This window comes from Mastigoproctus giganteus, chromosome 11, assembly GCF_048544385.1.
Source record: "Mastigoproctus giganteus isolate SK-2022 chromosome 11, ASM4854438v1, whole genome shotgun sequence".
Classification (NCBI taxonomy): Eukaryota; Metazoa; Arthropoda; class Arachnida; order Uropygi; family Thelyphonidae; genus Mastigoproctus; species Mastigoproctus giganteus.
The window spans coordinates 86,811,037-86,836,549 of NC_143585.1; the positions used below are offsets into that span (position 1 = coordinate 86,811,037).

General features: G+C 35.1%; 1 protein-coding gene across 2 annotated transcripts in view; it reads right to left on the reverse strand.

Moving 5' to 3' along the window:
• Nucleotides 1-25,513, reverse strand: part of 5PtaseI (inositol polyphosphate-5-phosphatase A) — a 400,034-nt gene that overhangs the window by 180,035 nt on the left and 194,486 nt on the right. For both annotated transcript variants that reach the window (XM_090385500.1, XM_090385499.1), the window contains exon 9: nucleotides 2,393-2,477. In XM_090385500.1, the coding sequence (XP_090241626.1) occupies nucleotides 2,393-2,477 (85 nt within the window). The remainder of the gene's footprint in view (nucleotides 1-2,392; nucleotides 2,478-25,513) is intronic.

A 25,513-nucleotide genomic window follows, 5' to 3' on the forward strand; every position in this document is an offset into this window, starting at 1 on the left:
TTCAGCAATACTTTTGCAATTTGAGTCAAGAAAGTGGTGGAGAGAACTTTCAGTGCTTACTCTAAATATAGTGTATGTAATATTTGTAAATACTGTATTACATAGCAAGAAGGGGGTCAGACCATTCTATCTTGGATAGCCTGCAGCCACTAACCACTATAAGAAATCACCAAAATATTTGCCAGTAAAGTGAATATTGTATGTCTAGTACTATGTGGAGAAACATTTCAATTGCACTATATTAGTATTACCTAACATAAACAAATTCAGTGTTTTAGACTTTAAATAAAAGGATAAAAAAAATTGAAATAACAAAATTATATGAAATCTCTGGATATGAAAGACTGTTTCATCAATTAATAAAGTTACTTTAATTAATAAATTAAAACTTGATATTTCAAAATTTTAATGTAATTTTATTTTCAATTTTAATATTAAGCAACATCCAATATCTATGAATGTTTTTTTATTTCTTAAAGTGGATATCATGTTTGTTTAATGATATCCACTTTATTTCTTAAAGTGGATATCATGTTTGTTTAATGCATTTTCACATTGTATAGCACTTTCAGGAATGCATCTATTGCATTACATTAAGTGAAATTTCTGTATATAAAAAGTAACTCCTGTTACAGCAGTAAGAAATTGGCTATTCTGCAGCAATTTGCAAGTGTAGAGTACACACATTTACAATCTTCTTATAAGTCTATGTATTAACCAATGGCAAAGAACCAATTAAAATAGTGAAAATAATTCCTTTATAATACTTTATGAAACAAAAACAATTGCAAATATCAAAATATTTTGTGGAGACATATAACAAATAATTATCTATATAAATGTGGGGGAAAAACTCACTAATGGGTATAAATTACTTCCTTCTCTCATTTAGTTACTTTGTTTTTGTAATATAGAATAATACACCTAGGTTTATGTGAACTTATATTTAGAATTTTTCATTCTTATCTTCAATTTGTTTTTATTTCAAATATAAAATAGATGGGTGGTCCAAAGTTTACCTTGACCTTTATTTTTTATTTTTTTTTTATTTTTCAACAATAATCACATATGTATCAGAATCATTAAACTCATTAATCTTTTTCAAGATACTGACCCCCTCCCCACCCCATCAACCTACTGACACTTTTTTTTCCATAGCTGTAGTTAGGCACTGAAACTAGTAGCACAGAAAAAACAGTAGGCAAATTGCATAGCCAGTTCAGGACACCACATTTGAATTCTTTATCTGTCTTGCATTTCTGCCCTCAAATTTGCTATTTCATCGCCAAAATAAGTGATATTCATTGGAGGGCTATATCTGAACAGTAAGGAATGTAGTTCACGATTTCCCCAAAGTTGCCAATGTCACTGTTGTGCAGCAGAATAATTTCCTTTCACAGTTTCCCAAGCCTTTTCACAATCAAACTGCTGTATGTACACCATTTAGAAGCAAGTTCTGTAATAGCATATTAATTACTGCACAAGGTAGCAGAAAATTGAAAGAATCAACATTTCTGAATCCCAAAATACACCGTCATGATCTTGTAAGCTGAACGCTGTATCTCAATTTTTTTTTGGTTAGTGGGATTCCTCTTTGATATCATTCTGTATGGCCTCTTTAGTTCTAAAGTGAACTAAAATGAAGCAGTGTGCCCATGTCCTGTTACAAGTCACTATTCTACAGAAATGCACTTCCCTTGAGTTTAAATCAGTTCAGTGGAAACTGCAACACATTGTACATCCTGGTTAAATGTCAGCATCTTTGGGACTCATCATGTGCTCACCTTCTAGAACAATAAATATCCGTGAATAATTGCTTGTGCACTTCCAACAGTCATGCATGCTTTTGATACAATATTGCACACTGCAAATACTCTATTTTCTGAAATCAGATCCTCAACAAACAAGTGTTCATATCGGTGACAGGTCAACATGAGCAAGAAGTAGGTTAGCAACTGCTTTATGGCTTTCAGAAAGCTAATCATACATGCCTAAATGTGGCAGGATCTCTCCATATTATATCCAGCTGACAAATGTCTTTATTCTTTAATATATATTTTTTTCCATTTCCTATTTTAACAAAAATTTTATGACAGAGTGCTGTTTTACACTCTGACTCATCTTGTGTTGCTTCTAATGTATCAGAGACAGAGCAGTATTTCCATCAGTTGCCCCATGAAGAGTGTTTTGATGCACCCACTTCTGTTTAAAAAAAAAAAAAAGTCTCCAGGTCAACCCTGAACCATCTTTATAATAAAAGAAAATATCTTTAATTTCTACACCTTTAACAATAAGAATTTAATTCAAATTATCTTGTAAAAGGAATCCCTGCAGCAGAAATGGAAGAAGGAGAAAGGGGTAAAAAAAAAAAAAAAAAAAAAAAAAGCTTCACCTGAATAACTCCCTGGGTGTCTAGCCTAAAGTTAAAATCTCCAAATATGAAAAATGGAACCTTGTCATATTCATCAGTTTGAAACCTGAAATATTTGAGAATAAATGAAACATTTTTTTTTTCCTAGAATACATATAATATTCACATAACTTAGCAGCAGACAACTGGCACTAGTGATACCCATTGATACAAAAACCTTTTCCTATGCAAAATTAAAGTGGTTAATTATGAACAGAATTTCAAATCCTTTCAGAAACTTATAGATATGTTTTTAAGATTGTGACAATCTAACAAAAAATTATATTTATAAGTGGAAACAACTAAGCAGCAAATATGCTTGTGGTCAGCAGTACAATACAAGCTAGCTACACACATTTTTTTTAAGAACATCTTTTCTGTTCTAATCAATTTATAATCCTGAAAAGCATTGTATTTTAAAATCATTTAGTATTTCATTAGAGTCTCTGATAATGTTACTGCAGCTCAATAGGACATACAGTTTTGATCACAGTCCATTTAGCTTAGGTAAAATAGTAAATTACAACTAAATATATATTTACTTGTAATTTACTATTTTACCTAAATGGACTGTATATTAATTGCAATTCAATATTTACTTCAGTATTCTGAAGTATTCAATATAACCGCATTCAATTCAACCAGATGATGATGACAGAATAATTGTACAGTTGAATACTTTTAGAACTGTACAACTTTATATTTTTCTCTTCAAGACAAAACCAGATGTAGTACTTTAAAACTTAAGTTCTTTTGATAGAATTGTTACACTTCTATACAACTTTTACTAGTAATGTGGAAAACATTCCATCATAGCCCAACTATATTTACTCACTCCACAATATATTACATATGACTATGGAAACTACCCTTTTAATCTTGATTTTAATGTCTGTAAATTTGTTGCAAGTGGCAGGAATAAAACTGTGGCCAATCAGTTTTGCCACCCCTACCAACCCACTGTCCTAAAGAGCTGGCACATTTTGCTAGAAATTATGAGGTAATTCCACCTTGCCGAAAGAAATTCCTTCTGTATAATCCACATGAAAGAAGTACAGAGTTCTGCAGCACATCAAGGTACACATTATCTGTAAGAGTATTTTTGATAAAAAATAAAGACCAGAATACAACATGTGTGCCCACTGGGTGTGTTGTGAAATGTGTTGATTTCATGATTGATGTAACATATACCTCAATCATGCAGGTCTAAAACCATACACTATGTTTATTAACTTCGCCATTCTTATGGAAGGTAGTAATAGTAGTGGCATGTGATGCAAGAAAGCAAGTGTATGAGCTTATGCAGCATCAGCCAAAAAAAAAAAAAAAAAAAGGTGCACTGACTAAAAATGATACTATGAACAAGGCCTTCACCCCTCCATAAACAGAGAGAGAGAGAGAGATCATACAAAATGACTGACATATCTTATTATTATTATTTTTTTGTGACATATGTACTCCACATAGTTTGAAGACCAAACATTTCCCATTTCCTTAATACTCTCCACACACTCTTGTCTTTGACTAGTGAAATAAGTTAGTATTGGTAATGGCAAGTGATATAAGAAAGCCAGCATCAGCCAAACAAAAAAAAAAAAAAAAAAAACCCAAATCATTTGTTTATCACCTTCCATAATTTGCCTAACCATTTCACTTCCACAACACCAGATGAAAGTTTGTTCCAACAATCAATTACTGTCTGGCCAAACACAAATTTTCACACGTATGCTATAACCATACTTTTCGATTTAAATTTATTCTTCCTTATGTGTGTTCTCTGAGAATGAGTAAGGACATTATCGGCATTTAGTTTACTCAATCCATTTAAAGCCTCAAATGCTTCAATTAGATCCCCTCACAGGTGCCTAGTTTCTAGACGTTATTTGTTATTTTGGTTTTTTTTAGGAGCATTAGCAACTAAGGCCATATTGCTCCGGGATATGCGGTGGTCATTCCCTGACCTTTCTGCATCCTCCATATTTGGTGGTGACGGGCTCGAATCCCGGTCTAATCAAGAAGCGTGTGCTATGCACTGCTGCTCCTTCCCACCTGGCTACGGAGGCGCCCTAGTTTCTAGACACTGCATATAACAGAACTAAAGTCTTTCTTGATAAGTCATTTTGTTCTCATGACTAATCTTGTTGCCTGTTTTTGCACTCATTCCAAGAGATCCACATCCTTCCTAAAATGAGGCTTCCAGACTTATATACAGGCAAAATGTCTGTATATTACTGGTAGAACCCCCACGGGCTGTTCTAGCAGCCTAACTGCATGCTCAGAAAACTTAACGTTAGGCTGTACTGTTACCATGGGTCTTTTTCATTCTCAACAACCATGAGTGTGGTACCACCCAATTAGAATATTATTTTGGAATTACTGCTACTCAAGTGCAGTACCTTGCATTTATCAATGTTAAACCTCAGCCGGATGGTCGAATTCATCAGTAATGGTTAGTCATTTTTTTGTGTGTGACTTAAACAACAGCTGGTCACAACACAGCTTTTGTGCAAATCAGGCAAAGTATAGTAATAGTATTAGCCATATAGTGCAAGGAAGCCATAGGCTTTTGCTGCACTGGTAAAAAAAACCAAGTAGAGTAGATAAGAAAACACGAATTATATGCTTCCCTCCTCACACAGGTAAGTATCCAGTTGACCACTGAATTTACTCAAACTGTCAGCCTCAACTGCCTGAGAGGGCAGTAACTTGTTCCAGCTATCAACGACTTGCTGGCTAAAAGAAAACTTCCTACAATCTATAAACCTCAAGCACTGTAATTTGAATTTATGACCCCTAGTTCTGGAATTATTTAGAACAGTGAGAATTCCACCTTCATTCATTTTACTAATCCCTCTCAGACCTTATAAACTTCAATCAGGTTATCTCTGAGGTGCCTGGCATACTTCTTGTTGGGTTTGGGATATCGGTCCAATTTATATCCCTTAATTTTCTTTGAGGACTACACTTCATCTCACCTGTATCCTTCAACCTGTCTAGCTAGGGCAGCCTTACCAGGAACTTAAGCTCCACCAGCATAGCTCTTGAGGTCACTGGGATACTCAAAACTGCTCACCACAATTAGGTGGTAGTTCATGGGGTGCACCAAATGGAAGAATTCTTACAATAATATGTCCTAAACTTTATATATTGCACCTGTGCTGCACACACTAGGTTTCTTAAAACCCAATGAACTCATTCTAAACTTTAATGGTTGCCATTTTAATTTTCACTGCTGCAGTGCCCCTAGTAACAGACATAGCAACTGAAATGTGCTGGTGTGATAAACTTGAGTTATGTGGATTTTATCTTCAGCAGAAAAATAAAAGAATTTTCATTACTTTTAAAGAATGACTATATTGTTTATGACAAGTATCAATTCTCACATAATATGATTGCAAATTTTGTTTAAAAAAATCTTAATACCACATGAGAGGGTTTGTGAGCCATGATGCAGATGGATGAAATATCTAAAATCTGTCTTTACTTCATATTGTTTTATATCATGTCATGTGAATGTTTTGAACTATTCACTTCAAGTATTTGTAATATAATTTTTAATATGAGCGTATTTTGTCAATTTACTGCTGAGTAAATTGCTTGTAATGCATTGTAGGAAGTAGATTTCAGTTTGGAAAGTTAGGAAATTTCAAAATCTTTCTGTATTTGGCCTGATGAAAGGATTCAACGTGGAATGCACCAAACATCACCAATTATAAGTAGTTCTATTGTGTTGTCTTTTTTTCAACACATCAATATCCATATATGTGTCATCCTAAGACAGTGGTTTTCAACCTTTTTCTAATAACGGCACCCCTAAGTAATTTATTTTATTTTGCGGCACCCCTACTCAATTTTCTCAATATATATATATATATATATATATAAAATATTAAAAACTATGTTATATAATATTTATTACAATAATATAATTATAAAAATTATATTTCATAATACAAATTATACAGGGTGTCTCAAAAATACACAGCATAACTTCAGGAATGAGTCCTCATATGTAGACAATAAAAATATTTTATATCAACATAGTTCCGGAAATGCTTGGTTTCCGAGTTTTGAAGGTTTGTCTATGACACTTAACTGTTCACATCACCTTATAGTAATTGTTAAAAATGTCCACCTTCTGCCTGAATACAGGCCTCAATGTCTCATAGACTCGCGAAGACGATGCGAAATTCCTGGCACGTTTCGTATTGTACCATACATGCTGATTGTGGAAGTTTTGGATTCTGTCTTGTGTGAACTGTGCTTCATCTGTGACTATCGCTAAGGCAGGAAAGTGAGGAGTTGTACTACACTGCTGCAAGAACCACTGGCAGAACATTACTCCCGAGAGCAATCTGCTCGTGACAAGGCCTGTACCCGTTGCAGATGGTAAGGATACAGTTGGTGTTCTCACAACACTCTCCAAATAGTCGAACGTTGAACAGCTAGTTGCATTGCTATTCTGTGTGTGCTGATTCCAGGAGTGGCATGCACAACATCCAAAACCTCCTCCTCTACTTCAGGAGTTGTAGATCTTGGTCGTCTTCTGTCGGCAGCACGAGGTGTAAAGGTCCCATGTTCACAAAGGCGGCAATGGATACCTTCAAACATTTTCCTGTCTGGACATCTTCATTCTGGAAACCTTTCGTGGTACAAATGGCGAGCCTCCAAAGCATTGCCGTCCGCCAAACCATACATAAAGTGCATATCCGCTTGCTCCTGATTTGAGTACATGGTCGGAATGGAAAAGCACCAGATTCTGTCAGTACCTTGTGATGAAGGAAATCACCTGCGGGAGATAAGACATTCCGGTTAATAACTCGGGAACCAAGCATTTCTGGAACTACGTTGATATAAAATATTTTTATTGTCTACATATGAGGAACTCATTCCTGAAGTTATGCCGTGTATTTTTGAGACACCCTGTATATATACAGTATATAATTTTATTATTTATATAGAGGTACTAAGTAAACATCAATTATAGATCACCACAAAATTAAAAAGATACTGTACACCTTTTTATTATGAAATAAACATAAAAATTAAAAAATAATACATTTAAGTAACTTAAACCCAAATTACGTGGCACCCCTGGAATGTTGTTCGCCACCCCGGTTGAAAACCACTGTCCTAAGAACGTCTAAAAGATACATTAAAAAAATATATATATATCCTTGTGCAATCACTTAGCATAAAAAAAAAAAAATAGCAAAGGTAAAGAAAGCCAACACAAGAACCACTGAAAACTTTAGGAAACTTACCGGACAAACTCGTTTCTTGCTACTGTAGTTTCACCCTGCATGCTCGGTAAACAGATGGTGCATGTTATCGGTAGTGGCAGTAGAAGTCGTTTTCCTATTTTAAAATAGTGGGAAGGGTGAGGGATAAACACCCCGAGACTGAGGCAGTCTGTGTGTACCCATAAGTAAATTTCAGCCCACTCATGAAATCCAATAATCTGCTTTTAATAATGAGAAACTCTTCTATTGCCACTACTGATAACATGCACCATCTGTTTAATTAAAATGCAGGGAGAAACTGTGGTAGCAGGACACCAGTTTGTCTAGTAAGTTTCTCGAAGTTTGTGGTGGTTCTCGTGTTGGCTTTTTTTATCTTAGCAAAAAAAAAAATAATAAATAAATCAAATAATAATAATAAAGAAAATAATTTTGGGGTGTCACCAGAACCATTTGTATTACAAAATGAAATATGTATACTGCCTGGTTAGAATTTATAAATAAAATAAGTGCTATTTATAGTGATCACTGGTTACTAGAATCAGCTGCATTATAGAATCAAATTTCAAAGAACCGATTCAAAACAATAAAATGCACTACACTTTCATTGTTTATTAGAATCACATCTTCAGTTATAAGAACCAATTTTAAAAATTGCCTCTGTGATATTTTTCTAAAGAACATTTCTGGAGGTTAAAACAATAAAAAACAATTTGCAGTTTTCGGTATATTGTACTTTTTGTTTGCACAATCTGTTATAAACAGGTAGCAAAATCGATCTTATTGCATTTATGATAATACCGATTGCTGGAATTCTGTGTTTTTACATTATTATGGTAAAATGTGTTTCCTTTTCACTGAAATCTTCAATCATATAAAAAACATAAATTTTCAGAATCTGCTCTTCATTTCTATAGCTGAACTTCATAAACCTTTTACTCCATATCCCATTTGAATGCATCATGTTAGTTCCAATTTGTGTGTACCATGTGCTTTGTTATTAATTGACGCTTATCTTTTTTACTGTGTTTTAAATTTTACTATCCCCAAAAAAATGTCAGTGAACAGAAAGAGAGTGAATTTGAGTGTAAAAGATAAGTTATGAATTATAGAAACATATGACAACTAAGTCACAATACTGATCACATTGAAAAGCCTGAAGACATGGGTGAATAGGAGTTTAATGATTTGGGTGGACATAGATGGTGATCTACAAGTTACTATAGCTTTAACAGATGAAGAAATTGCTCAGTCTGTTACTGATAATTTCGCCAAGGATGAGGAAAATGAAGATGAAACTGAACAAATTTCAGTTACAAAACGGCAAACTCGTGAAGCTATAGCTGTCCTGAGGAGAGCATTGGAAGAAACTGGTGCAAGTGAATATAGACTGTTATACTATATTTAAAAATCTATAAATAGACTTTGTAGTGATAATTTAAAGCAATCTAAAATAAGTAACTATTTTAAATTATAATCATATTACAAAGTGTTATTGTGTAATTAATATGTATATTAATTAAGCTATGTACGTAAGTATAAATTTATTCTTATTTTGCTAACCTGTGGATAATATTCTTCTGATTTTCACATATCATTTAACTGGTAATGAAGCGTAAATTTGTGCATTATATCTTTATTTTTATAGCCTGTGGATAATATTTTCCGATTTTCACTGATTAGAATTGGTGTTTATTAGAATCAAAATTCAATTTGCAAACGTGATCACTATAACTGGCACTTACTGTATTTTTAAAATCCCAGATAGAATTTTAAATATTTCTATATATTAAATCGAGTACAGTAAACCCCCAAACGTAACCCCCGCTATTCGCGGGGGTTACGTTCCTGAGAAATGCCGCGAATACTGAGTTATGGTGCCCATAGTAATAAAATAATTCCATCCCAAAGTATGAAATATATATCAAAAAAACTAATCTAAAATTTTGTCTGTATGTATTATGCGTTAACCTACATAATATGACTATGTACATAGACAAACATAGACAGTACATAGTGAAATACAAGCATAAGGCATTGAAATGAAAATAAGAAACAATTTATTAAATGTAATATTTATTAGACATTTTAAACAAAGTTTTCAAAAACATATCAAGAACATGGGTTACTGGAGAAAAAATAACTCGTAATCGAAGTTTGTTTCTCCATTTTTTTATTGAGCTCCTTTTGAATTTCCCCGTAAGGCAAGAGTAATTTTCTAGGTCTTGTTTAAACTTGATGCTTCTTTCCAAATTAGGATCCGTTTCCATCACCTTTTCTGAAAGTTGTATGGAGAGGCTAAAGATTTCCTTTAATGATTTACTATTTAACAGTGGTCTAACAACATCGAGATCTTCCATCTCAGGATCATTTTGGTTTTCTTTTGACCTTGTTACTAATTCATCCAACTCTTCTATTGTAAGTTCATCTGCATGAGTCTCAATAAGTTCCTGAATGGCTGTTGTATGGATGTTTTCAAAGCCCCACCTTTTATTCCCTGTGCAATTTCTACAATATCGGCAACCAGTTCATTGACATTAGGGATTGTTTTAGAAACAACCACTTCTGGCCACAATTTTCGCCAACACGCGTTAATTGTAGATGCACTTATCTCATCAACTGATGTCTTGATGTTGATCAGGCAATCTGCAATGTTATAATTTTTCCAACTTTGGCTTACAGTTAAGTCTGACTCCCTTTCCATTTTTTTCAATTAAGCCAGTAAAAGTTCTCCTAACATAGGACTTAAATGCAGAAATCACACCTTGGTCTAGCGGTTGTAAAAGTGATGTGGTGTTGGTGGCAAAAACACAATTTCAACATTTGGGTGGTCAAATTCTAGACTGCTTGGATGTCCTGGCACGTTATCAATAAGAAGCAGAACTTGGAAAGGCAAAGATTTTGAAGCTAAGTAACTTTCCACCTCTCGCACAAAGCTATCATTAAACCACTCTAAAAAGTGTAGTTGTTACCCAGGCTTTTTTATTGGATTTCCAATAAACTGGAAGATGACCTTTATTCTTTTCCTTCAAAGCACGTGGATTCTGCGATTTATACACGAACATCGGTTTGATCATGAGTCCACTAGCGTTTGCACAAAACAAAAGAGTAAGCCTATCTTTGGAAGCTTTGAATCCAGGAGAAGATTTTTCATTTTGTGTTAAGTATGTTCTGGCTGGCATTCTCTTCCAAAACAACCCAGTTTCATCTGCACTGAACACCTGTTTGGGAACATATCCTTTGTCTGTAATTAATTTTTTTAGTTCAGTCGGGAAACTTTCTGCAGCCAAGAAATCTGCTGATGCAGACTCGCCTACAAGTTTCACGTTATGAAGGCCATATCGATTTTTAAACCTTTCAAACCAGCCTTTGCTGGCTAAAAAACTTATCCCACCAGTGCTATCACCAGTTTTGCTAAAGTGTTTTGCCTTTTTACAAATGATGAGTGAACTTAACAGGATTTTATTTTGAGTTCGGTCTTCTATCCACAGATTTAAAGCCTTTTCCATTTTTCTAATTTAACATCATGAGTTACAGAGCAAATTTTTAAAGCGCATTTTCACGGACACTACGGTGGATTTTTTCATCCGATTTCTGGATTGATCGCACCGTTGACTCATTGATTTTATAATGTCTTGCCACTGACGAGACACTTTCACCATTAGAAATTTTGTCTAATAATTCAATTTTACTCGCTAATGTCATCACCTTTGATCTTTTCACAATTCCCTTGTTATTTGTAGCCATATTTTTGTAAGGTTAGAAAAGAACTTGTCCACAATAAAGTCACTTTCTTTTAAAGTTAACATGCTCGAAAAAGTCTGTTTACACCCACACTGCAAAACGGTAGATTTTTCACTTTTGTAAATATATCAATTAAAAGCAAGAGATGAAACCTTCCATGACAAGCGCATTACACATACTGAACAAGGATCAGCAGGAAACATCTGTGGACTGGGCAAGATGATTTTTGCCACGCCCATGTTTTTTTTATGGTGGAAATGTTCATGGCACTTTAAAATTCAAATTTTTTTTAGGTTTAAATCAGTGGCCGCGAATAGCGGGAGTTTACTGTATACTAATTTATTATTAATAAAATAAATTATATTTAAAAAAATCAAAATGGCTTCATGGAGGAGAAAGCCCAAGGTGAGAAGTTCTATTCTTAAGAAAACTGAACTGTGGTGAAAGTGAAGCATGTCATAAACCGATGAACTTGTTCAATTCATAAGTTAACATTAATGAAAAAAGAAAAAAGAAAAAAAAGTTCTAAAAAGTTCTTTTTCCCTCTGAAACGTATCATTTTAGATTCATTTTATATTATGAATTTAACTGATATGTTTGAGAGGTTGGATGTGGTATGTTTTACAGGATGACAATATAACTTCACGCTGGAAAAACTATCTTTGCTGAACTAATTAACTCAGCATCAAGCAAAAAAAGGGGGGGGGGGAGAAGAAGAAATCTAAGTTCCAATAAATTATCTGCTTCTCCAAATGAATAAATATAAAGGATCATACTTTTCTAACAACAATTTTCTACTTTGGATAATGTCATTTTATTTTAATTTTTAAATTAATTTTAAAAATAATTTTTTTTTAAATTTCAATTACTAATTACAAAAATGAAACTGAAACTGTTCCATCATGTACTTTTTTTCCTTGTAGTTTTAGTAGTGGCAAATGATGCAAGAAAGCAATCTTATATAGCATCGGCCAAAAAAAAAAAAAAAAAAAAAAAAATGTTATGCACTTCACTCATCCATATCCTCCAAGAATCTGTCTAGTTCTGTGAACTTATTCAAACCATCCACTTCCACGATGGAAGCTTGTTCCAACAATCAACCACCTGCTGGCTAAAGGCAAACTTCCGCACAATGATCCTGAAATCATCCTCAGAAAGAGAAAGAATGCCATTAACATTTGTATTTCACAATTTCTTTTAAAATGCCAGGCATGCAGTCAGTGGCCAAAAGAATGCCAAGTAGTAGTGTACATAGCACTCAAATTATGCTATAATGGATCAGAATACAATTCAAGTTGTTAAGCTTACTCTTTGAAATTAAGCTCAGTGTTCCTGTTACTAAACTTAAAAAAAAAAAAAAAAAAATTTTCCCCTGAAAATGAGCATTGCCAATTATGCCTCCAAGTACATTCATAATAATCAGTTTCTGAATGTTAGAACCAATAAGAATTGGTGTATAATTTGTTTTTATTGAATAAGGAAAATTAAATATTTATTTTGTTTCTATTGGCAAATATTAGCATTCCAGATGTCCAAGTTGAAAACTGGCAATAGGGTATTTTGTTTGTAGACAAGCAAAATGGTATATTGCTTGGTGAATAATAAATAAATCCAACAGTACAGTCAGCATATGTCAGGATTGCTGACCCATTTATCAATAAATGGGTTAGCAATGCTGCGATTATAGTTTTATATATGGAGTAATTAAAAAGTTGCAAGTTATATTTCAGTTGCAAAGCAGAACAACAGGACAAATGATAGGCTCCTACTTTGCAAGTGAAATATAACTCACGTGCTTTTTTAAATATAACCAATTAATCATACAATATCTCCTTAAACTAAATATAGACCATCAAAGCCACATTCTGAGGATCAATTAGTCTGGTCTGGAATAATACATATGTCATCCAATCACAATATGCTCTAAACCACAGTTAATCACTATGTAGGATCAGTATCTTTCTTGGTTACTTGGATGGAAAAAAATTGATTTTCTTGCTATGACCTTGAAAGGTTCATCAACAGCTGAAAAAGATTATTATTAGTAATAGTGACAATGATAAAAGGAAGCAAGCTTATACAGCATCAGATGTAAAAAAAAAAAAAAAAAATACACTACCCATCTCATCTGTCCATCCATTCTATAAATGGTCTAATTCTTCTTTAAAAAGAAAATTTCTGCACATCTGTCCTACAAGTTTATCAAGTGGAAATCTGCTGTACACCAATGGAAACAGTGAAAAGAGTGAAGGTGGAGTTGGCTTTCTGGTCCATAAAGATATTAAAAACAACATCTTGGAATTCAAAAGTACAAAGACTACTTCTCAGGATTTCTAAGAGGTACAAACCAAAGGTTATAATGATACGTGCACCAACACTGAGCCATGATGAAGAGGTAGAAGAAATATACACTGAAATTGAGAGACTTCTAGATGAACAGAAAACTAAGGTTGGAAACAGACAAAACAGCACAGAAATGGAAACTAAAGAAAATTTTGGAATTGGTGAAAGAAATGAAAGAGGTGAAAGACTTGTGGAATTTGCAGAATATCGAGGAATGTCAGTAATGAATGCTTTTTTCAAGAAAAGGGTGAACAGAAAGTGGACATGGAAGAGCCCAAATGGATTAACAACTAATGAAATTGACTTCATCCTCACTAAAAGAAGATATATTGTGAACGATATTACTGTCGTGAACAAGGTAAAGGTTGGAAGTGATCACAGAATGGTAAGATGCACACTTCATATAGATGTAAGAAAAGAAAGGAAAAAAACTGACTCAAGTAAATAATATGAAAGTCTTTGAGATAACAGAAGAGGAGAAAAAGCAGTGTGCACTGGAACTTAGGAACAAATTTGAGCTTCTGCAGACCTCTCAAGACCAAAATATCAATGCAGAATACAACTTTCTGAAGTGATAAAGCCCAAGAAACCTATAGGTAAAAATAAATCCAAAGTAGAAAAAATTAGTCAAGAAACACTTGTCATGACAAACTGAAGGCAAATGAAGAGCAAGATAAACACTGACAAGGACAAAATTGATTATACTGAGTTATGCAAAGTCATTAGACTCAGAGAGGACAAGATTTAACACAAGAAAGTAGAACAAGCATTAAGGGAAAACAAAAAACTTAAATCAGCGGTCATGAGTAGTAATACAGAAAGACAAATAATACTGAATCTGAAGAATAGTTATGGTGTACTTATAAACAGCAGAGAAGGCATAATTCAAATAGCAGAATACTATAAAGCATTATATAAGGAACAAGGGAATGATGCCAACAGTGGGGAATATGGATCATAAATTAGCAACACATACGACATACCCAATATCCTTCCTGATGAGGTAGAATATGCATTTAAAAAAAATGAAGAATCAAAAAGCCCCAGGTGAAGATGAAATTACCATAGAGTTGTTAAAATTAGGAGGAAGAGACATGACAGAAACTGGCAAGACTGGAAAAAAAAAAAATAAAATACATTAGGCAGCACAAAATGCTATCTCCATGGGTGCTGCCAAAGTAACAAGAACAAGAAGCAACGTAATGGAAGCCTTTTGGCATTTGGATTGAGCATATGAATCAAAAACATGTGTCCATTAGTATGAGGATAATTATGAACAAGGTACAAGAGTTTACATATGAGTGTAATGCAAGAATTTGGCAAAAGAGTGAATGGAGATGCTTTTAATGCCAGTCACGAGTAGCTTGATTGCTTTAAATGCAATTAATTATAAATAACTTTACAAAGAAAAGCAAATAAAACAAATGAAAATCAGTTCTTTAAAAAAAATTGAGGCCACAGTATCTGAGTCCTTGCTGAAATGTTGTTGTGGGTGTTTGACGGCGCATAAGCTACTTTGGCTATAATGCGCCTAATGAAATGTTGTTGTGGGTGTTTCAGCCTATTCATTTATTGTAATAATATATGAAGAAATTCTTGTAACATCAGAAAAGGCTGAAATCAGAAATGACTAAAAACTCCAATTTTCTTCAGAAAATTAAAAATTCAGGAATATTTGCATTGTCACCAATGACATTCTCTAGAGTTATTGGTTTCTGAAGGTTAACCAATGATAGCAGGGTTGTGTTTCTGTCTTATTTATAGTATAGGCATTCAATGAGAATGTGTTTAAAATTGTCAAATTGATAAAAAAATGTGGACACTGTGGTGGATCATCTCCTGTGAGTAAATGAAGGTGAGTCAAATGTGTATGGCCTATTCTTGTTCTTGAAAGGACTACTACTTCTTGTCTTGATGTACAGACACTGGAACGCCAAATTTTAGGATCCTGTTTAAATTGAAAAAGTTTATTATTTGTTTGAGAGTGCCAGAGTGCTGTCCATTCTGTTAGGTATGCACCATTAATGATTTGTGGATAGTCTGATACTGGAACAGGAATATTGTTAAATCTAAGGTAGTTGGATTTTTTGTAGCTTTATCGGCCAGTTCATTACCAGAAATTTCGGAATGTGCTGGAATCCGGCAGAAGGTAATCAGTTGGTGGCACTCTTCAATCTGCAGTAATAATCTTCTAATTTCATTTAGAAAAGGGTAAACTTTATCTGAGGAGTTACATAATGCCATAATTAAGCTGAGGGAATCAGTATAAATAACAAATTTTAATGAGCAGTCAGAACAGATATTTTCTAAGGCTAGTTTAATTGCATATAATTCTGCTGAGAAGATACTGAATTCAGGTGGAAGGGATGCTGAAATAGTAGTATTTAGGAACACTGCTGCTGCTCCAATGTTTGAGTTAGATTTAGAGCCATCTGTATAAATTGGAAAAATCAAAATATCTCTGAGCGTGAACTGCATGAAGTTGTTTCACATTTGATGCTTGAAGAATATTCTCCCCACACTGGCAAAGATAAGTGTCACAGGTGGGTAGAGGAGTACGAGTCCATGGTGGTTGAGCGCACATCGTTACTACCTGTTGTACAGAATGAATGGAAACATTCCAAACCTGCATCAGTTCAAGAAGGCGAGGACCAGCTGATTTTACTATACTAGGCTTATTTCTGTAAAGGTTTTCTAAAGGTGGATTGAATCGGTATGATTGAATTGGATGCGAGGCCCAACTTTGCATTTTGACAGCATACTTCAGTAGCAGTGCTTTCCTACGTAGAGTTAATGGGGCCTCATGAGTGTCGATGTAGAGGCTATGTGCTGGTGATGTTCTGAAAGCCCCAAGTGCAATCCTCAAGGCACTATGCTGAACTGGATCAAGCCAACGCAAAGCACTTGCTCTGGCAGAATCATAGACAGGAGTACCATAACCGAGACGGGATATGATTAATGCCCTGTATAACCAAAGCAGGGAGGTGCGATCTGCACCCCATGTTAGGGCAGATAAAGTTCTGAGTATATTTAACTTTTTTAAACAGGAAGTACGTACATTTTTAATATGGTCTAAGAAATTTAATTTTTTGTCAAGGATTAATCCTAGAAATTTGATATTAGTAGTGACTGGATGGAAACACTGGAAATTTGAAGTTCAGGATCCAGATAAAGTTTGCATTGTCTACAAAAATGGATAGCAACTGTTTTCTGTTGTGAGAGTCGACAGCCATTAAGGCTGGCCCATTGTTGTATTTTATTAAGTGATATCTGAAGCTGCCTTTCAATAGATCTCATGTTTTGGGGATGGCAGGAGATGGAAAGGTCATCTGCATAAAGGTACGTCTCAACTGTGTTTGGAAGCTGTTTAGTGATGGAATCGAGTCTAAGAGCAAAATGAGTGGCACTCAGTACTGATCCCTGAGGAACACCTTCCTGAATGAAAGTTGTAGAGAGGTCATTTTGGTTATCTTACTTGAAACAATCTAGTGTGTAGAAAGTTCTGAACAAATATAGGAAGGTTGCCCCATAGACTGAGAGAATAAAGATCACTAAGTATGCCATGCTGCCAGGTGGTCTCAAAAGCCTTCTCTATATCTATAAAAACTATTACTAGATGTTCGTGTTTAACGAAGGCATTGCAAATGGCGATTTCAGTCTTGATCATGAGATTTAAGCTGACCTGTTTTGTCGAAAGCCATGTTGTCTATGGCTCATTAGATGTTGTGACTCAATGATCCAGACCAGTCTAATGTGGACAATTTTTTCAAGGATTTTGCTGAGGCAACTTGACAGAGATATTGGTCTATAGCTATGTGGGTTGGATGGATCTTTTCCAGGCTTCGGGAACACCAAAACAATAGAGTGGTGCCAAGAAGCTGGATAAACATTTTCTAAAAAATACAGCTGTAAAAGACCAAGAGGAGGCGCAAAGCTTTGTCATCAAGATGTTGCAGCATGACATAATAGATCCCATCTGGTCCAGTTGCACCATTATGAGCTGTTTTAATGGCATGCAAAAGTTCAGAATATTGTAGAGGTTTGTTATAGGGTAGAATGAGGGCTGTTTGGAAGTTAATAGAATGCTGTTCTCTACTGTTTTTAATTTTCTGGAAAGATGTAGTATAAGCTGATGTAGCTGAGATTTCAGCAAAGGTATTGCCCAAAGCATTAGCTATATCTGAGGGACTAGATAAATCTCGCCCATTCCAGGAGAGGACCGGAGAAGGTATGGTTGGAAAGCTGTATAATTTTTTTCCAAATTAATTTGCTGTCAGTGTTTCTGTTAATTGTTGATGCAAAACGGGTCCAGGGTTCTTTTTTGGCTTGTCTTTGTATGAAACATGCTTTTGCCTTTAATTTCTTATAATTTATCAAATTGGCTGTGATTGGATATTGCTGAAACAAATTTCAGGCTTTTTTTGCTTTTGTGCATTCCTCATTCCACCAATAATTATAATGCTTTTGGCCCGGGGATTTGACAATGGTATTGTGCCTTTGGCCACATTTAGGAGATGTGATGTTTGTTTGTCTGTTTGGTTTTTAGGAGTAAAAGTAACAAAGGCCATATTACTCCAAGATATGCGGTGGTCATTCCCTGACCTTTCCACATCCTCCGTATTTGGTGGTGAAGGGCTCGAACCCCGGTCTAATCAAGAAGCGTGTGCTATGCACTGCTGCTCCTGCCCACCCGGCTATGGGAGGGGGGGGGGGGTTGAGCATGCTCAAACCATTCAAGGCTTTATACACCTCTATCAGATCACCTCGCCGGTGCCTAGTCTCCAGACACTGTAATTTGCAAAACTTAAGCCTTTCTTCGTAAGAGCAACCCTTTGTTCCATTCACTAATCTTGTTGCCCTTCTCTGTACTCATTCCAGCAGCTCTACATCCTTCTTGAAATGAGGCCTCCAGACCTGTATACAGTACTCAAGGTGTGGCCTGACCATTGCCTTATACAAGGGAATAATCACCTCCTTATCCCTGCTAGAAAAATTCCTGTATATCATTGACAAGACACCATGAGCTACCCTTGCAGCGTGTCTGCACTGATCAGAGAACTTCATATCTGCCTGTACAATTACCCCCAGGGCCTTTTCATTCTCTACCACTGTCAGTGTAGTACCACAGAGTTGATACATTGCTCTGGGGTTGTTGTTTCCCATATGTAGTACTTTACATTTGTCAATGTTAAACTTCATTTGCCACCTCTCAGCCCATCTGCTCAACCTTTCCAGATCCTGTTGCAGCAGCATAGCGTCAGTAGTGTCCTGAACAACCCTGCCAACCTTTGTATCGTCTGCAAACTTGGACATTAAGCTTGATATACCATCATCAATATCATTTATAAATACAGAAAACAATAATGGACCCAACATTGAACCCTGAGGGACTCCACTAATAACATTAGTCCAAGATGAGCAGTGTCCATTGATTACTACTCTCTGTCTTCTCCCACTCAATCATCCCTTTATCCATAGCAGCAATTTGCCTCCAATGCCACACTGCTCCAATTTAGGTATGGCTGCCCATACCTAAATTGGAGCCATACCTAAGTACTCCAAAGTACTTAGGTATGGCTGCCCATCTTGAAAATATATATTTTATAACTGATTTGGCATTGATGATTGATATTTTAAACGAAATTTCTCTTCTTTCAAATGCACTGCAAGCAAGAAATATAGACATAATAAAGGTTGAAAAACTCGTGATAAGATCTATTAAAGCATTTCAAATGCTTGGAAAGGAAAAGGATCCATACGAAAAAAAGTTGAATTAATTACTTCAGAAACCTTCAAAAATATAAAATTTGTAGAAAATCATCGATTTGTCGGGCTTCCTCAGGAAAGACTTTTAGAAAACATAGAAACGAATTTGAAAAAAAAAAGACTAATGGATTATGAACATTTAAAAGCAAGTTGTAGCCAATTTCAAGATAGGAATAAATTAAAATTTCTCAATTTTTTGGAGCCAGATTACTGGAATATTGAAGAAGTACTAGTTCCATAGAAAGCAGCTGAAGAACAATTGCTCGTATTTAATAACATTTTTAATTACCAAATTGATATTAATGATTATCGAGATTTCGTGGAAAACGTTTTAAAAAATTTCCAGAATTATGCAATTCCTGAAAGTGTTCAAAGAGCTAAAAATATTGTCAGAACAATTGCTGTTAAGTTCAGCAGAAGTGGAAAGGAAAGGGGTTTTTCAAAGATGAACATAATATGTTCAGAGAAGAGAAGTTGCCTAACTGTTTCTAATATATCAAACACATTGATTATTAGCCTAATCGGCCTACCTCTAAAGGAATGGGATCCTACTCCTACAGTGAAAAGATGGTTAAGAATAAATCACTCAGTTGATAATGCTCAGATAAAAGCAAAGAAAATTGCAAGTGAGGATGCCAATCAAGAAGCAATATGGAAATATCATTTAGTTTTATTATATAACAGTTTTATTGTTTATATAACTATATTATATATTATTTATAGAAATATAACAGTTTTATTGTTTTTTGTCAGGTATTATTTAATATTTTTTCATTAATATTTTAACATTCTTTCTTATAACATAATCTAGTTTTGTGGACCTCTTTTATTGTTCTTATTTAAGTATAAGAACAATAAATTTATTATTCCATGCAGTTGATACACGTAGCCTGTATTAACTGTATGGAATAATAAACTACCTTTTGGTATATAGTTTTTTTATACTTATAATGGTCATTAGGGCAGCTGTTGTTGTTGTTGTTTTGTTTTTTTTAGGAGCATTAGCAACTAAGGCCATATTGCTCCGGAAAATGCGGTGGTCATTCCCTGACCTTTCCGCATCCTCCATATTTGATGGTGATGGGCTCGGACCCCGGTCTAATCAAGAAGCGTGTGCTACACACTGCTGCTCCTTCCCACCTGGCTACGGAGGCGCCATATTAGGGCAGCGAACTGGTTGTTAAATTATTTGAATCCCACCACTGGTTGTGCCCATTAAAGTCCCCTAATATACAGAGAGGTGGAGGTATCTGTATGAAGAGGTCTTTAAGTTCTTTTAAACAATAAGTATGGTTTGGCTGTAAGTAGATTGAGACTAGTGTTATTGCAATATGGAGAGTAATACGAACAGCAACAGCTTCTATTTCAGTTTGAATTGGGATATGCTTAGTTGAGATCTTTGAATTTATTAGGATTGCTAAACCACCGTGGGCAGCATTTGCTGTATTGCGATCTCTTCGATAAAGGCAATAGTTCTTTATTGAAGGAGAAATTTGCGAGGTTAAGTAAGTTTCTTGAAGACAAAGAGCAACTGGAGAATATCGGTTAATTAAATCATGGATATCATCTGGGTTGCAATGAAAGCCTCTGTAGTTCCATTGTACAATGAAGGCCATTATTTGTGTTTAATTGTTGGAGCTGTATCTGACTGCTTTTTGAAGATGATTGGTCTATGTTCCAATTTTTGTTCATCTTTTTTTAGGAAAACTGGCCGACCAGTGTCCATTTCTTCTTCTTCGGCATGATTTCTAAAATTAGATCTTCCTGTATAGATGTGCCATCTGTGTCCATGGTTGTGTCCTGAATATTTTTCATTATATTTGAATTTGTAATACATGGTGTGGTAGCACTCATTGGAGGAGGAGATTCCGCTGGTATTGTCAGAGGAGTATTATTTGCTTGGTCTGAGAGTTTGGGTTGTTGTTTACGTACATTTGGTTGTTCCTCAGAGAGGACAGTTCTAGCCCAATCAGAAATTGATTTATTAGTAGGAACTGTGACATCAGTTTGAGTAGAGACTGTTTGGTATTTTTTTACTGCATTAGCATAGGAAATATTTTTGTTCATAGTAGGTGCAACTAGTCTTCTCGCTTCTTGGTAACTGACTTTGTTCTCAAATTTGTATTTCACTATTTTTTTCTCAGTTTTTCATTTTTCACAAGTTCTGGAATAGGCAGGATGATCACCTTTGCAATTTGGACAGATCATTTTTGTAGTCTTACAGTCACTTTGTATGTGATCTGAGGAACCACAGTTGGGGCAGACAGGAACTCCTCTGCATACAGTTTGTGAGTAGCCATACTTTTGACATTTATAACATCTTAAAGGATTGGGAATGTACGGGTGGATACGGCAAAGTAAATAACCTGCTTTTACACAGGAGGGTAAGTTGGGCATATTGCACATGAGAATAATGTTTCTGGTAGGCAGCATAAGTTGATTATCTTTTTTAGTCATTATACGTTTGGCTTGAATTACATTTTGTCCCTGCAGCTCTTGGATTATTTCTTCCTCTGTGACATTTAAAAGGTCCCAACTGGATGACACCCTTAGATGAATTTAGGAGATCCTGCAATACCTTCTAGATGTTTTTGTATTACGAAGGGAGACAGTTTTCTCAATGGCTGACTAGTCAGGGAGTGGAAATTAAAAATGATGGGCAGGGTTGCTCCATCTGATTAGTTTTCTGTCTCTTTGGATGATCATTTCCTAAGTTGTGATTGGAGTCATGGTTAATGTAGGTGTCTGTTCTGGAGCTCGAAGGCTCTAATGGTGGATAATTATTTTTATCCATAATGGCTCCTTTTGGCCCTGGGGGTTTCTCCTTACCACCCAGGTTACCAGCCCCGCCACAGGGAGGCAGGAGCAGTGCCGCTTTGTGGCCAGGCATAGAGTTAGTATGGTTAGTAAGTCTATCTAAATTAAAGAAAAAGGTGCTTTCCTTCTTCTGGGCTCTCTTATTTCTTATAAGAAATTAGAGCTACTTAACAGAAAATTTTAATAAGTGCAAGAGAAAACAAAGGAAAACTCAGTCGCTGAGAAGAAAAATGCTCGATATACGCACAATAATTACTTGGCCATGGAAACGCTTGACACCCAGGGCCCCTTGCAGAAATAAAAGAGACTTTTTTTATAATTATTATTATTTACTGCTTGCATTACACAAAGTTTATACTAAAGAGAAAAATAGTTGGTGACTTGAACATGAATTATATGGGGGGAAGCTGTACATTGAGTGAGGAGGGAGTTGACTTGTCAATTGTTTTTCTAATAGTAATAATATAAAGATAATAAATCTGACCTTAAAAGACAAATGTGCTTTTTAGTCAGATATAAAAAGATTTATTTATTATTTATTTTTTTATTTAGGACATATCTTTTGTGCAATACATGTCATATGGAAGTTAATACATATGGAGGTTGATCAGCCCACTGTTCACAGCAGTTATTGTAATTGGTACGTTGTTTATTTGTGGGTTTATAAATTTATAAAATATAAATTTATATCATGCTTCTCTCTATGAGAGCTTAGTGGTCAGATACATCACTGCCTACCCCTCGTGAATTCTTTTGTCTCTTCAAATCACGGCCGCAGTTTAGCTGATCTCAGGCAGGAGTGGGGCTCCCACTGTGAGTTACTCTAGGTTTTTCCACCAGCACTACAGGCAATTTGGCCTGCAAATACATAAGTTGTACAGACAAGACATGTAGCCTGTATTAAGATTAGTTGTTCTAATACAGACTGCATGTCTTTTGGGTAAAGTGGGAGATGACTACACGAGGAGGCAGAATTGCTTCCCTAACCATAACCATTTCTTTCTCCTCTCTGGTTAGTAAAAAATTTAAATGCAATACAGCCCTTAATTAACATAAACAGCATTATAACATGATTTTAAGTAATTATTTTAATGCTCTTCAAAATATAATTAACATTAGCCACACATTTTTTAGCAAAAAAAAAAAAAAAAGGTGTGTATTTTGATTCAAAACTGAATCATAATATGCACCTCATATAAATTATAAATTTATACACTATAAATTTATTAATACCTCATAAACTGACACAATATAATAGCGTAGCTTAATTTAATTTATTATGATACTCACCTTTTTATAATCTGCATTGATGTTGGAATAAATTGGACGATAATTTTAAATTTAAGTTAGCATGAATAAGTTAGGATTTAAAAACAGAATTAAAATGTGCGCAAGGAAGTAGAAGTGCACGTCTTCGTCCTTGGTTGTCAATGTTGAAATTTGAAATGATTTTAGTTATACGGTTGGAAACAGAAGGCCAATAGCCATAACAAGTGGCTTTCGTTTTACACGTCTTCAGTTGGCAATGGTAGGATGAGAGAAAACGCGTGTATTTAAGAAGACTAAGATCCCATGATGCTCCTGGATACACGTGGGAATCTCAGGTGCATGAGATTCCAGACCGGTGCTATGTTATAGGGTAGTTTGGAATTTAATACTTGAAGAGTGGAATGGCGGCGAAACCATTCTATAACTAGGGCTTCATATTGGAAAATTTAACCGGCCTCCGTAGCCGAGTGGGGAGCGGGAGTGCAGTAGCACACGCTCTTTGAGCAGACCAGGGTTCAAGCCCCTGACTGCTGAATACGGTCGATCTGCCAACCCGCACTGGACCAGTGTGGCAGATTACGGTCCATTTCCCTCAGCATGAATTGTTGAGGAGGCTTCCATCCTGCAGTGGGTTGTTAATGGCTGCACTTTTTTTTTTATTGGAAAATTTTAAAGCTGAATTTTAATTTGATAATAGGAATGGCTGAATCTACTAAGGGGGTGTGGTTGTGGGATTGAACATGTGTTGCTAATTCAGTATTGGACTGTCCCGTCCTAAAGCTATTGTAGTGGTAGTACGCACATGTGTTTGATGTTTTGGTAGAACCGTATTTTGTGGTGGTGCTATCAATGTAGCAAGCGTTACAGTTATCTTGACGTTTTATTAAGTACAGCAGACCCCCGTTATAACGCGGTTCGCTTTACGCTGATTCACCATAACACTGTTCTTATATTATAACCTGTATCTGACTATAACGCTCTCACAGATCACTATAACACTCTTTTACAGATTGCATTTTTGGTATATTTAATGAAATCGTTTCATTTAATGGAATCGATAGCTTGAAAATGAATACCGAAACGGTATTAAAATGTTTCCAACGCCGATTTGCGAAATTTTCCCACGCTCGGTGAAATTTTATCGCACGCTAATTTAATTGCAGTACAGTGACTTGTTACGTATTTCCGAGATCAACATTAAAAAAAAAAACGATCAAGTATATTGCTTGAAATATTTGCGTTATATGCATTTATCCGAAGTGTAGTCATCACTCAGTATCGTATTAGACATCGTGCATAATGGACGGTTTACTCGAACATTGTATGGTAATTAATGCAACCAACGCAGTTACATTTTCGAAGAGCTAATAATGACCGATAGGAATGAAAGAGCAACAACGTCTGGGCGCAGTACGAAGACTATAAATGTAAGAAAAAGACTGAATTTGAAAATTAAATTAGATGTTTTGAAGCGAATCGATTCCGATCAACGACAAGCGGATGTGTGCCATTATTTAAGACTTGCAACTTTAACTGTAAGAACAATTATAAAAAAATAAAGAATTAATTTTAGAAGAGCGGGAAAGATAGCTGTTCCACTGCAAGCAACTAGGATTAGGCTGGCTATTAGGATTGAAATGGAAAGACTATAATTTTATTGAAGATAATATTCCAATGCAGAATTCAGTTAAGTTAAATATTAAAAAAAAGAGAGAGAGAGAGAGAGAGATTAGCCAATATGATGATCTGAAGAAAACTCACCTAAAAAAAAAAATGTGGAACCATTTAAAACTAGTAAGGGCTGGTTGAATATATTTAAAATCCAGGGAGAAGCTGTAAGTGCAGATGAAGGAGCCGAAACTTTAAAAAAAAACTTGTTAAAATTATTGAAGAGGGGTATTATGTGTTATACTTCTCAACAAGT